Source organism: Leptodactylus fuscus, chromosome 2 (assembly GCF_031893055.1).
Source record: "Leptodactylus fuscus isolate aLepFus1 chromosome 2, aLepFus1.hap2, whole genome shotgun sequence".
Taxonomy (NCBI): Eukaryota; Metazoa; Chordata; class Amphibia; order Anura; family Leptodactylidae; genus Leptodactylus; species Leptodactylus fuscus.
In genome coordinates, this window is record NC_134266.1 from 24,828,520 (window position 1) to 24,842,457 (window position 13,938).

Genomic DNA, 13,938 nt, shown 5'->3' on the forward strand with positions numbered 1-13,938 from the left:
TATACAGCAGAAGTAGTCACAATTGTATCCAGTCTAGACAATGCTCTGTGACCCAAACAGCCTAAACTCCAGATTGATACATTGTAACAAACTAGGAGAGCGATTTATGCAGCTGCTAATGATGTTTTGAGCTCACAGAGCATTGTCTAGAGTGGATACAAATTTCTCCACTTGTGAGCTTTAAGCAGGACTAGAAATGTACAGGGAAAGTAGATACAGCTGTATCCAGTGTATACAATGCTCTGTGAGCTAAATGGAGACATTTGTGCAGGTGCTGCTGATGCGAATAACTCATAAAGAATTGTCTAGAATAGAGTGTATACAAGTGGAGACAACTATCTCCGGTCTAGACAATGCTCTGTGACCTCTTCATCTCTCTGCTAGTTTGATACAATATATCAGTCTGGATTGCAGGCAGTTTTGCACTCACAGAGCATTGTCTAGATTGGTTAAAATAGTCTCCACTTGTTCACTAGTCAGGGTCCCTTTACACACTAAGGACTAAGTTGCTTTGTTTCTCATTTTATACGCATTGGAGCAATAAAACAAAAATAGTTGCAAAACTTTTGCCCCATTTTAAGGAATCCAGACGACCCCTATAATCTGTATTCTACAATATATAATAAGTATATGGACATTTCCTCAAGGAGAACCACTGGAATAATTTTCCTTTATTTGCATCTTAACTACAATTTTAAGTGAACGCATCCAAACCCCCAAAAATCTGTAAACAAGTCCCTAAGCGAGTCCGTCCCACTACCATCCCCCATGTAAGAATATACAGGATTTCCATCGAGCTGTCCTATAGATGTGCAATACAGTAAATCTAAGAGCGGAGTAACACATCCAAACAGAAGAGAAACCCTAAGACCACCCATGTGGTATTACAAAATATATCTATGTCAGACAGCGACCACCGCCGGCCACCGATTCTGGGAATGTCTACATTTAGGTAAAACCTGCCGCGCTCCTGTGGCCGGGTTACGAGTGCTTTGGTATAATCAAGTTTCTGATCATGTCAAAGGAGTTGCCGTCAGGATGGACAGTGACAATATCTTTCCCTTCTTGGAGAATTTGGAGAAACCCGGAGTCGTCGACTCCAACAATCCAGGCTAGAGGGCCGTCCTCACCGCCGAGACGAATCTGCTGCCCACTGAAAGACATAAGAAACGGACGAGAACGATGGAGTGAAAGGGTTAAATCAAGACAACGCATTATCGTGGATGTGTTATTTGTCAGGAGACTGTCTAGGCCAGGGGTGCCCAATATGTCGATCGCGATCTACCGGTCCATCGCAATGGACGTATGAGTCGAACACGGAATGCAGCCAGGGATACCTGGTGTCTGCTTGTTCACAGTGCAGGCTGAGAGTCGACTCTCAGCCTGCACTGTGAACAAGCACTCCGGACACTTGCAGGCCGCTCTTAAGGATGGAGGGGGCCAGGGTGCTGCTTGTTCACAGCGCAGGCTGAGAGTGATCTACGGACACTGGCAGGCTGGGGCTGCCGCAGCCCCAGCCTGCCAGTGTCTAGAGATAACTCTAGCAGCAGCCTGCGCTGTGAACAAGCAGACACCGGGGATCCCTGGGCGGCCACAGAACGCCGTCGTCTCCTGCTCTCATGATCCGCCCGACCCCACCCACATGCCCGGCCCCGCCCAGAGACACACCTTGGTAATGTTATAAAGTAGCTCATATGCTGACAAAGTGTGAGCACCCCTGGTCTAGGCCTTGTGATCCTTGTATATAGTGTGACAGTATAGTTTCTACATAATGGCAAGTAGTGTCTAGAATATCCAATGACGTCAAGGAGAAAACAAGGAGGGGGGGTCCCTATAATCAATAGGGACCCTCAGGATCTACTGTGGTCTGTCATAGAACAGATCCATCTTGATCAGAACAAGATGCAGATGTGAAGACACCCTATGGGTGATAACCATCAAAGAACCCCCAACAAATGAGGCTGGAAGTTGTATATGGCCCTCTATTATTAGATTGCTCTGCTGATACACAATAAGTATAAGAGAGAACCTGCAACGTCACACTGGACCTGGTACCTATGATTCACCAAACTAACCAAGATCCTGTAAGGGCTTGTTCACATCTGTGTTCTGCTCTCCGTACTTCAGGTTTCAGTTTCCTGCATAAAACAGAGGCAGGAGACGGAAACCTGCAGGAGTCTTTCTCACCCATTCATTTGAATGGGTGAGAAAGCTGTCCGGCGGTGAGCGTTTTATGCTCTCCGCCGCGAAACCGGGTTTTATAATCTGGACACAGAGTCGGACATGCAGTACTCTGTGTCTGGATTTAAAAAAACGGTTTCGCGGCGGAGAGCATAAAACGCTCACCACCGCTTACGGCCGGACCCGGTCTGTGGTTTCCGTCTTCTTGCAAGTAGAAGACGGAAACCACAGAACGGAGTGCTGAACGCAGGTGTGAACCCAGCATCAGAGAGACTTAAAGGGTGTTGACTCACTATAGTATATGAGCCAACCATGTATCTCCAGACCAAACCTATGGGAACCAAATGGGCGCAAAGCCAGGTGTCCACCTCGTAGGGTTTTTGCCTTCTTCTGGATCAACACTGTAGGATTATAGGTTGGGTTTTATGAGCTTGAGTCTTTATTCAACCTTATTAACTCTGCGTTCACTCTGCATGATACATGTCCTGGCAGCTTTGTCCAGGGGGTCATTACGATGACGGTGATACCAGATTTATATTGGTTTTTTTAGATTTTTACGAATAAAAAGTCACTTTTTGAAAATGAAGGCTTTTCCTGGCGTCTCCATATTCTGATGCCTATAATTATGTCAGGGCTCTTTATTTGCAGGACAAGTTTTAGTTTTTATTGGTCCCAATGTTTGGTTTGTGACTCTCTGATCACTTTTTATTGCAATTTTTTTGGGGAAAGCGACTTTAGGGAGACCTAACATGTTTGTTTATTTTTTATTGATGTGTTTTTTATAAATGTGAATTTTTAAAAACTTTTTATTAATTCTTTTTTTATTTTTAAAGTTTAATTTTTTTTTTTTTTTTACCTTTTTCCAATCCCATAAGGGGAACTTGAACCTGGCGACTTAATCAGCCGGAGTGGAAGATCTGTAAATGGTGTGAATAACCGGAAGTCCCATGTCACGATAGATTTTATTATAGTATAGGAGTATACGGGACTACGTCAAGTGTCAATGGGTTTTGTCTGGTACTATAGTCCAGCTCCATTCAAGTGAATGAGGCTGAGCTGTGAACAGGTGTGGCGCTGTTCATAGAAGAAAGCAGTCATGCGTTTCTAATCTTTCGCAACCTCTTTAAAGGGTTTGTCAGGCCCCACAATCCCAAACCCAATCTGATCAGAAGATCCAGAAGCAATCGAGATGGACTACGCCTGAAGCAGCTCTGCCCCTATCAAGTGGTTCTCTATGATAGTAGATGAGATGAGTAATGGTCCTGGTAGCCATGTCCCCCAGAAATAAAGTCCTTAGTCTGAATAAAGAGCGCCATGATGGTCAAACCCAAAAATAGCACAAAATTTTTTGTATGGACCATGTTCTTCACGTTCTTGGAACTTGTTTATGGTAAATATAAACTGATAATGGCCGCCTTGCTGCTTGACGTGCCAATGATAAAGGAGAGGGCCTTGTTTGCCCGTCAATCATGGACAATGCACCTTATCTTGATGATGGATGCGGGAAATATGAGTGACACCTGTATAATTCTGAATAAGCAGTGCATAATCCCAGACCAAAGAACAGGCCAAGTCTACGATAAGATATCTAGATATTTCTTCACGCCAGTGAACTTTGGCCCCACCTAAAACAAAGGGGCCCTGAACAATGTTTGTCACACTCACCTGTGCACCCAATATTTGTAATAGGTGGGCAGAATACCATTGGGTCCTTCCTTCTGAAATACATGAATGAGCCTCTCCAGAGCGGTCACCGACCGCGCTATCAATGTATCCACCCTGAGCGGATCAATATTTGTTTTATATCTCTTGTTGTGCTCGTAGATGAGATCATTGATGCAGATTGTTGGGTTACTGTTCGTGACGTTGAACCCACAACCTAGCAGAAAAGACAAAAAAAATACATATATGAATGCATTATAACCTTGCACCATACAGCAAAGGTAAACAGGTCGTATCGCAACGATAACGGCTGGCGTGAACCGGCTGGCGGAACTGATACGTTTTGAAGGCTTCCAGTATATCCATCTTGTATGAGGGATGAGAGGGCGAAAAATCGTTCACAAAGTATCATTAAGCAATCAGCTGTAATCTTTGGAGGAACCAAGAAATACAGTCCTATGAAAAAGTTTGGGCACCCCTATTAATCTTAATCATTTTTAGTTCTAAATATTTTGGTGTTTGCAACAGCCATTTCAGTTTGATATATCTAATAACTGATGGACACAGTAATATTTCAGGATTGAAATGAGGTTTATTGTACTAACAGAAAATGCGCAATATGCATTAAACCAAAATTTGACCGGTGCAAAAGTATGGGCACCTCAACAGAAAAGTGACATTAATATTTAGTAGATCCTCCTTTTGCAAAGATAACAGCCTCTAGTCGCTTCCTGTAGCTTTTAATCAGTTCCTGGATCCTGGATAAAGGTATTTTGGACAAACAATTCCAGTTCAGTTAAGTTAGATGGTCGCCGAGCATGGACAGCCCGCTTCAAATCATCCCACAGATGTTCAATGATATTCAGGTCTGGGGACTGGGATGGCCATTCCAGAACATTGTAATTGTTCCTCAGCATGAATGCCTGAGGATTTGGAGCGGTGTTTTGGATCATTGTCTTGCTGAAATATCCATCCCCGGCGTAACTTCAACTTCGTCACTGATTCTTGAACATTATTCTCAAGAATCTGCTGATACTGAGTGGAATCCATGCGACCCTCAACTTTAACAAGATTCCCGATGCCGGCATTGGCCACACAGCCCCAAAGCATGATGGAACCTCCACCAAATTTTACAGTGGGTAGCATGTGTTTTTCTTGGAATGCTGTTTCTTTTTGGACGCCATGCATAACGCCTTTTTTTATAACCAAACAACTCAATTTTTGTTTCCAAAATGAAGCTGCCTTGTCCAAATGTGCTTTTTCATACCTCAGGCAACTCTATTTGTGGCGTACGTGCAGAAACGGCTTCTTTCTCATCACTCTCCCATACAGCTTCTATTTGTGCAAAGTGCGCTGTATTGCTGACCGATGCACAGTGACACCATCTGCAGCAAGATGATGCTGCAGCTCTTTGGAGGTGGTCTGTGGATTGTCCTTGACTGTTCTCACCATTCTTCTTCTCTGCCTTTCTGATATTTTTCTTGGCCTGCCACTTCTGGGCTTAACAAGAACTGTCCCTGTGGTCTTCCATTTCCTTACTATGTTCCTCACAGTGGAAACTGACAGGTTAAATCTCTGAGACAATGTTTTGTATCCTTCCCCTGAACAACTATGTTGAACAATCTTTGTTTTCAGATCATTTGAGAGCGGGCTGTCCATGTTCGGCGACCATCAAACTTAACTGAACTTGAATTGTTTTGTAGAAAGAAATGGTCCAAAATCCCTTCATCCAGGATCCAGGAACTGATTAAAAGCTACAGGAAGCGACTAGAGGCTGTTATCTTTGCAAAAGGAGGATCTACTAAATATTAATGTCACTTTTCTGTTGAGGTGCCCATATTTTTGCACCGGTCAAATTTTGGTTTAATGCATATTGCGCATTTTCTGTTAGTACAATAAACCTCATTTCAATCCTGAAATATTACTGTGTCCATCAGTTATTAGATATATCAAACTGAAATGGCTGCTGCAAACACCAAAATATTTAGAACTAAAAATGATTAAGATTAATAGGGGTGCCCAAACTTTTTCATAGGACTGTAGGTGATTCATTTCCCTGCAGTGCCCCCGCAGGAGAAATGAAGTATTACATGGTGTCTATCGAAAGCAACCAGTTGTGTGTGTAATGCAGGACCTTGGGAGGTCCTCCAGAGTAAAAGCCACTCTTTGTAATTGTTTTCCATTCTGGCCATGAGATGAGTATTCTGAACAGAGAACCCCCCTCCCCTTTATTAACTTAGAAAATAGGGTATAGGAAAATGTGCATTTTGCATGAGTGGTGAAATGACAACAAGTCAATCACACAGTGTCCCCAAGCAATCAGTTATAATTTGTTTAGGAACCAAGTGGCCAACTTTCCTGCAGTGCCCCCACAGGAGAAATTAAGTAATACATTGTCTTTATTGAAATGTATGTGTTATCTGTGTATTGCAGGACGTGATAGGTCCTCCAGAGTTAGAGACACTCTTTGCAACCAATCGGGCCAAGAAATAAGGATCCTAAACCGAGGGCCCTCACTATTAACACAGAAATTGAGTTTCTAAATTTGAGAACTTCTTTCAAGGCTAACTCTATCAAATCCTAAGAATTCAAGTGTAACTTTAGCTATGATGTCATGCTTTCAGAGCTTCAGGAAGATGTGATATGATAAGCTGTGTGCAGAATTTTTTTTAAGTATTTTTTATTAGGCAAATGACTATCTTTGTTACTACTTTTTTTACAAATTAGATGAAATGTGATCAGTTTTGTGTATAGGCAGCAGGACGGTATCCTCAGCATGACCCTTTGACAACCTTAAAGTTGATCTTTCACCAACTTCTGCTCTTTGAATCCTTTAATAGGGGCCATTCCATTCTGGCACAGTTGGATTTTTTTTCTCTAGCCCCCACCCTTCCTGAGCAATCAGTGCTGATATTTTTGGTGCCTGTTATGCCAATTAGGCTCTGTGTTATCAGATGGCCAGTGTTAGACAGGAGCAGTAAGGGGGCGTAACGCTGTCCAAGGCAGTGCACAGCCTAAACAGTTTCTAAGGAACCAAAACTGACAGAGCTGATTTCTCAAGAATGGTGGGGGCTAGAGAAAAAATTCCAACGGCTCCAGAATCAGTAGAGCGACTCCTATTAAATGAGGCAAAGAGCTGGAGTTGTTGGAGGTGGTGAACCTTGGAAAGCAGCTCACAGTGGGCCTGTATTTTTCATCTCTAACTTGGCACAGTAATAACGTAAAATTATTATTTTTAATACCCTGATGTAACACTTATAGACCTTATATATAAGAACCTGTATATAGAGAGCACAGGGTGACACAATGCTAAGCGAGGTATTCCATACCGATCAATATATGAAATGTATTTCCCATGAGTGTCGAGTTCACCAGGACCCCTCCGAGCTTCATCACATTACCGTAATAAATATCATTTGGCCACTTCACCTTTAGTTCAATATCCTGTAAAGGAGCAATAAAAGAAAAGCAGAACTTTAGGCTCAGATAAAGAGATAAGTGCCGCAGCGCATACAGCAGTAACCGAACACAACAACAGAAGGGGGGCTTCAATATGATCAGGTCACAGACAGGGCTTAATAGGTTCCCTGTTAGTTTTATACTGCAGTGCATAGCTATCGCTTTGTATTGGCATATTGATCAAGTGATCACATGGTAAGTCAACTACTGGGGCTAAAATAATTTTTATAACATGTTCAAACATATTAATTTTAAAAAAAGCCTCCAAAATTCTTCTTTTACCAGATGAAGGGAATAAAAATGCAATAAATATAACTAGTATTGCCACAACCAGAACCTGTACTATAACCCTAAGGGCCCCTTCACACGGAATATATGCTGGCTGATAACGTGTAAACGTTCCGAATCAGCGGCGTTCAAAACTGATCTCATTGCTTTCTATGGGAGCCGGCATACGTGCGCTCCCTATAGAAATGAATGGAAAAAAGCAGCCTATTCATTTCTATGGGGAGCGCACCTATGCTGGCTCCCATAGAAAGCAATGGGATCTGTTTTAAACGCCGCTGATTCGGAACGTTTACACGTTCAAAATCAGCCAGCGTATACTCTGTGTGAAAGGGCCCTAACATTGTTAGGGTTATAACTTAGCGTGCAAAAAAATAAAACGGGAAAACAATGGTGGCGTAGAAATTTTTGAAAGCTCCTTTCCCCAAGACAAGAGAAAAAGTTAATGAATAAGTGATGTGGAACTCAATATGTTAATAATAAAATCTACAAAAAAAATAAAAAATAAGGTGTAGCAATTTTTTTTTTTTTTTTTTTTTTTTTTTTAAGTAAGCAAAAGTAGCAACATACTACTATAAACTAGTAAATGGCATAAAAACATAAAAAATTTGAAGAATGGATTTTTTTTTTCCCATTCCATAAAATATTTTCGGCATATCTTATGTACCATAACATAATGTCACTGGTCGCCAAAAAAAAAAAAAAAAAAAACAACCCTCAAAAGATTATTAAAAAGTGACCCCCAAATTGCTGTATCCTCAAGGTCAAAAATGCCCAGTTTGGCTCTGCTACATTATTATTATTATTATTTTTTTAAATGTCCGCCTTCTGTATTAAAGCAGACCCAGAAGAAGAATCTATGGCTTCCCAGAAAATCCTTCAATCACCAAGGCCCAGCGCCGGTTGTAAAGTCCCGGCTTACTTCTCCCCTTGCTTATATTGGAAAGGTGAAGCACAACGGAGCTTTTTCTGTTCTTTCGGCGAGTCTGTACGACTGTGGCATTCTTCAAAGCACGTCCATCTGCTTACATTTAGCGGCCGGCCTGCTAACGTTTCATAGCGAGCTCCCTACGGGGCGAGACGTTGATATGTGCCCCATAAGGCTTAGAAAGATTTAAAGGGAAAAATGTTTGAGGTTTGAGAACAACAGCAGGAGGCAGCGACTGACGCGCCGGATTACAGAACCGCCGCGTAAAGGTAAATGGATTGAGAAGGGAGCGATGCTGGAGAAATCAGCCATGACTGGCCCAATACTTCACCCTTCTGTCTACCCTAAGTCCTGGTCTGATAAATGGACGCAAGGCATGAAGATCTGATCCAGCGAAGGACGGCGGGCTGGAAGGAGAGACGTGAAGTATATAAAAAGACATAGTGTAAATGTGCGGAAGTCATTGGTTTTAAGGAATATGGGAAACATATGCTGGCGCTAAAAAAAAAAGCCCCCCTGAAGAAAAAGCAAAGGTTTACAGTTAGAAGAACACGGCAAGAGCCGCCGAATGAGCTACGAGGTGACGAAGCCGACTGACACCTTCAATAAACGCAGTTAACCTTCTGTACGTAAAACACCGCCAGGTAATTCAGAGCTTGCCGCTTATCACACCGTCATTATAAGGAGGGATGCGTATAGCCGGCTCGGAGGTAAGGACATTTTATGAAAACCTAAAAAGGTTCTCCACCATTTTTTGATAAGAGGGTCATCTGACCATAACCTTAGCAGTGATCAGCTCAGGAGGCGACTATAGATGTTGTACTGATCACCGATCCCGCAGTCCATATGGGGCCATAATCCCCCTTCCCACCTGCCGTACTGATCCCATTGCACATTTAGGTAAAAAACCTTGTCTATTCTTCTCTGTCACCCATGGAAAAAATGTCTTCTACTCCATTCTTTGACCCCAACAAAAAAATCTCTTTGACTCTCCTAGAACCCCATATAAAAATACTCTAGTCTACTAGAGCCCCGCAAAAAAACAAAAAGAAAGGCTCTTCAACTACTCTCCTCGACCTGCTCAAAAGAAGACTCTACTCTTCTCCTTGACCCCCAGCTAGTTCTCGGAGTCTGATGGAAGCAGGGACACCATGTTGCCTTATCGTTACCATCACCTGGAAAGGTAGTGTGACAAGATTTGGGGGTCTGGGTGGTCCCAACCCCATTACACTGGAAGTCACCACTCTATCCATATGCAATTGTGCATCTCCTCCTCTTAGCAGATATCCAGTGGTAACCCAAGAAGAACCCAACATTGGTGACATTGGAGGGGCAGTAAGACAATTCAGGGTGAGTCTGTGTGTCCTGAATGTGGGACTTTTTGTGGCACTAGAATATGAGACCTGACAGGTGTATCAGCGATGAAGAGGGAGCGCGACCCAAGCAACCGGACCCACATCAAGGGTGAAGTGTTCAAGAGCAAAAAGTTCTACAGGCTTGGTGAGGGAAGGGCACAGGGCTAGATTAGGAGGTATGTGTCTGTCCCTGCTGCTATCCAGTGGGCAGACCAGGAGGGAAGAGGCAAGATGCAACCAGGACTTATGCCATGGAGGACAACAGGCCCATGTACTTGTGTTGATACCTCATATCCAGGGAGCGTCCTCACGGCTTCTACAACGGCCATGGACATCAGGTGCTGCACAAAGGCGATCCTCTGCCCCAGCGGAGATGACAGAGGAATGGAGACAAGCAATGTCATTAAGGCGCATCCTTTGGGGCTGAGCCAGACGTTCCCACCCCGACCTGCAAACAAAAACTAAACACAATTACAAGTCACAGAATTTCAGTATTAACATGTACAGTAATCTGTATCGAAAGGTAAAATTACTCAATTACACATCCTTAGAAGGTCAGTAGTGTAGTTGGTATCCAACTGGATAGCACAAGGGAGTGGACTACACCCAGTTGACTACAGCCCCAGCAAGATACCTCTCATGACAGTATTACTTTACAGGGGCCGTCAACTATTTGGAGCAACCACAGATTGCCAGTCCATTGTCCAGTCCCAATCCCATTTCCCTCCCAATGCCGGAAGCCTTGAGGCTCACAAGACAACTCAAGTATTAAGTAGTATATATCAACATCTCAGTGGTCATGGCTTCCAGCCTATAAATCCTGGCACATGAGGGGAAAGGGTGGGGGGATCAATGATGGGGTGCCAGGGATAGGGGAATATGTCTCTACACCCCTGAGTTTGCTTCAACTGGATGACAGTAAAGAAAATGTCTATTCTCTTCTCAGCCCTGAGACGTGATGGGTTGGATTGTTTTCAGATAAACATAACATTTCTATAAGTGAAAATTTTTACCATATTATTATCATATTACCGTACCTTATACTGTATTATAATGTCTATGCAAGGGTGGAGCTATAAGGGGTGTAAATTTAGGACTTACACCCAGATAGAAGTGCCCAAGGTGACCCAATGTTCCCTCTACTATGGCAGCTGGGGCCCCCTTATAGATTTCGTATTGACGCCCTTATTTTATGTGATGTTTTCAGACTGAACCATTCTTCCATGAGAGGTGAACACGCAATGACTTTCTCTATTAAGGACAGTGAGGGACGAGATCTGGGGCTACAAACCACCATTCATGAGAATAGACTATGACATCACAAGGAACTGGTGTATCATGAATCATTAGGTGTGACAGGCCATGATCCGTGACATCATAAACAGCCCTCCGGGTCAAGTGAAATCCTTCATATGTCTCAAGAACGGCAGTAAAAAGGGGAATTGAGTGAAAGTGTAGAGGGAAAACCGGCTGACCCTGAGACTATACCTAAAACTGCTAGACATTACATTTCAGACTGCACAATGAATATATATTGTTAAAGGGAATGTCACCAGATCCAGGCATATCACCTCCACCCTGCAGATTCTAGTGACACTAACCTATCTATCTGCAGGGCTGGGTGATATACTGGTTCTGGTGACACTAACCTATCTATCTGCAGGGCTGGGGTGATATGCTGGTTCTGGTGACAGTAACCTATCTATCTGCAGGACTGGGGTGATATGCTGGTTCTGGTGACACTAACCTATCTATCTGCAGGGCTGGGGTGATATGCTGGTTCTGGTGACAGTAACCTATCTATCTGCAGGACTGGGGTGATATGCTGGTACTGGTGACAGTAACCTATCTATCTGCAGGGCTGGGGTGATATGCTGGTTCTGGTGACAGTAACCTATCTATCTGCAGGGCTGGGGTGATATGCTGGGTCTGGTGACACTAACCTATCTATCTGCAGTGCTGGGGTGATATGCTGGTTCTGGTGACACTAACCTATCTATCTGCAGGGCTGGGGTGATATGCTGGTTCTGGTGACACTAACCTATCTATCTGCAGGGCTGGGGGGATATGCTGGGTCTGGTGACACTAACCTATCTATCTGCAGGGCTGGGGTGATATGCTGGTTCTGGTGACAGTAACCTATCTATCTGCAGGGCTGGGGTGATATGCTGGTTCTGGTGACACTAACCTATCTATCTGCAGGGCTGGGGTGATATGCTGGTTCTGGTGACACTAACCTATCTATCTGCAGGGCTGGGGTGATATGCTGGTTCTGGTGACACTAACCTATCTATCTGCAGGGCTGGGGGGATATGCTGGGTCTGGTGACACTAACCTATCTATCTGCAGGGCTGGGGTGATATGCTGGTTCTGGTGACAGTAACCTATCTATCTGCAGGGCTGGGGTGATGTGCTGGGTCTGGTGACAGTAACCTATCTATCTGCAGGACTGGGGTGATATGCTGGTTCTGGTGACACTAACCTATCTATCTGCAGGGCTGGGGGGATATGCTGGGTCTGGTGACACTAACCTATCTATCTGCAGGGCTGGGGTGATATGCTGGTTCTGGTGACACTAACCTATCTATCTGCAGGGCTGGGGTGATATGCTGGTTCTGGTGACACTAACCTATCTATCTGCAGGGCTGGGGTGATATGCTGGTTCTGGTGACACTAACCTATCTATCTGCAGGGATGGGGTGATATGCTGGTTCTGGTGACATTAACTTATCTATCTGCAGGGAGATCATTAGCCATGATGGTCCAGAAGATTTACCTGCTCTTCCAGGTGGACACCCCTTTTCTTGCAACTTTCTCACAGTTTCCAAGAGAGTCGGCACCCATACTTCATGATGGGTGAGGGAACGACCTCTGGGCATCTTCACTCTCAGGATCAGTGGGGTCCTGGAGATTGTACCCCATGATCATGAAGTGATGGTATATCCTAGTGCTATAATTTGTTACTTAAAATTATTGTGCAGTTTTCACTGAAAAGCGCCACTCTTATCCACTGGCTGTGTCTGGTATTGCAGCTCATTTGAATTAATTGGGAAGCTGCATTAAATTAAATCAATGTCTCTATCATTCTCTTAACTATCCAAAATCTGGATTGTAAATTTGCCCAAAAGTCAGTTCTGTTCACACTTCCAGTTTTTTCATCAATATATTACTGCGGACATCAACTAGACAGTAAACTGCTGCAAGCTACACTCTCCAATACAGTGAAAGACAGGCATATACAACATATATAAGACCAATGGATGCCAATATAGTTCCCATAGGGGCGCAATATATAGTGTCAGTCATTATATACTGTGGGACAATACACTGATCAATGCAATGTGAACAGAACCCTACCAGAATTCTTCTCATACAGGAAAGAGTTAATACAAGAAAACAGTAAGGCTGTATTCACACAGAGTAACGCCAGGCGTTTTTTGTGTGTTTTTTGCACATAGCGCCGCGTTTACGCCGCGTATACGCAGCGTTAACGCCGCGCTATGTGCAAAAAACACACAAAAAACGCCTGGCGTTACTCTGTGTGAATACAGCCTAAATTAGGATTAAATATTAACAATTACAAAAAATATAAAAATTGGAATTTTTGCAAAGCTAAAAAAGCAAATACAAAGAAATGACAGAAAAGTCAGCGGCCTCCGGGTTTAACCAGTAACTCTGCCGAGTGTTTTCTTAAATTGAAAGACGTCCCCTGACCTTTGCCTTGAGTCTGCCGCGTTGCAATAGCGATTAACCCCATTTCCTTTGGTTCGTGAAACATCAGCCTGAAAGTGATGGGAAAGTAAGCGGTCAGTTAGCACAGGAAGCGGCGACAAATAAAAGGTAATTAAGTGTGAAATGAGCCGTCCGCATCACTTTGCAAGAATCATTTTTCTCTCCCGAAGAAGTCATCCTGGTATAAATGTACAGATACAGATCAGATGTACAGATGTAGCAGAGCTGGACTTGTCAGGTTTCATTTCTGCACAATGGGATATCACCATCAGCTACTTGAAATGACAAAACCAGCTGCAGTATCACATTAGCAAACTCAGCTCTGCTACATCTGTA

At 43.5% G+C, this 13,938-nt stretch overlaps 1 protein-coding gene across 2 annotated transcripts in view; it reads right to left on the minus strand.

Moving 5' to 3' along the window:
- Nucleotides 1-643: 643 nt before the first annotated feature.
- Nucleotides 644-13,938, minus strand: part of HLCS (holocarboxylase synthetase) — a 143,336-nt gene continuing 130,041 nt past the window's right edge. For both annotated transcript variants that reach the window (XM_075263463.1, XM_075263464.1), the window contains 5 exons: nt 13,585-13,652; nt 10,158-10,318; nt 7,173-7,287; nt 3,847-4,060; nt 644-1,153 (listed from right to left, as the gene is read on the minus strand). In XM_075263463.1, coding sequence (XP_075119564.1) covers nt 982-1,153; nt 3,847-4,060; nt 7,173-7,287; nt 10,158-10,318; nt 13,585-13,652 — 730 coding nt within the window. In that variant the 3' untranslated portion in view covers nt 644-981. The remainder of the gene's footprint in view (nt 1,154-3,846; nt 4,061-7,172; nt 7,288-10,157; nt 10,319-13,584; nt 13,653-13,938) is intronic.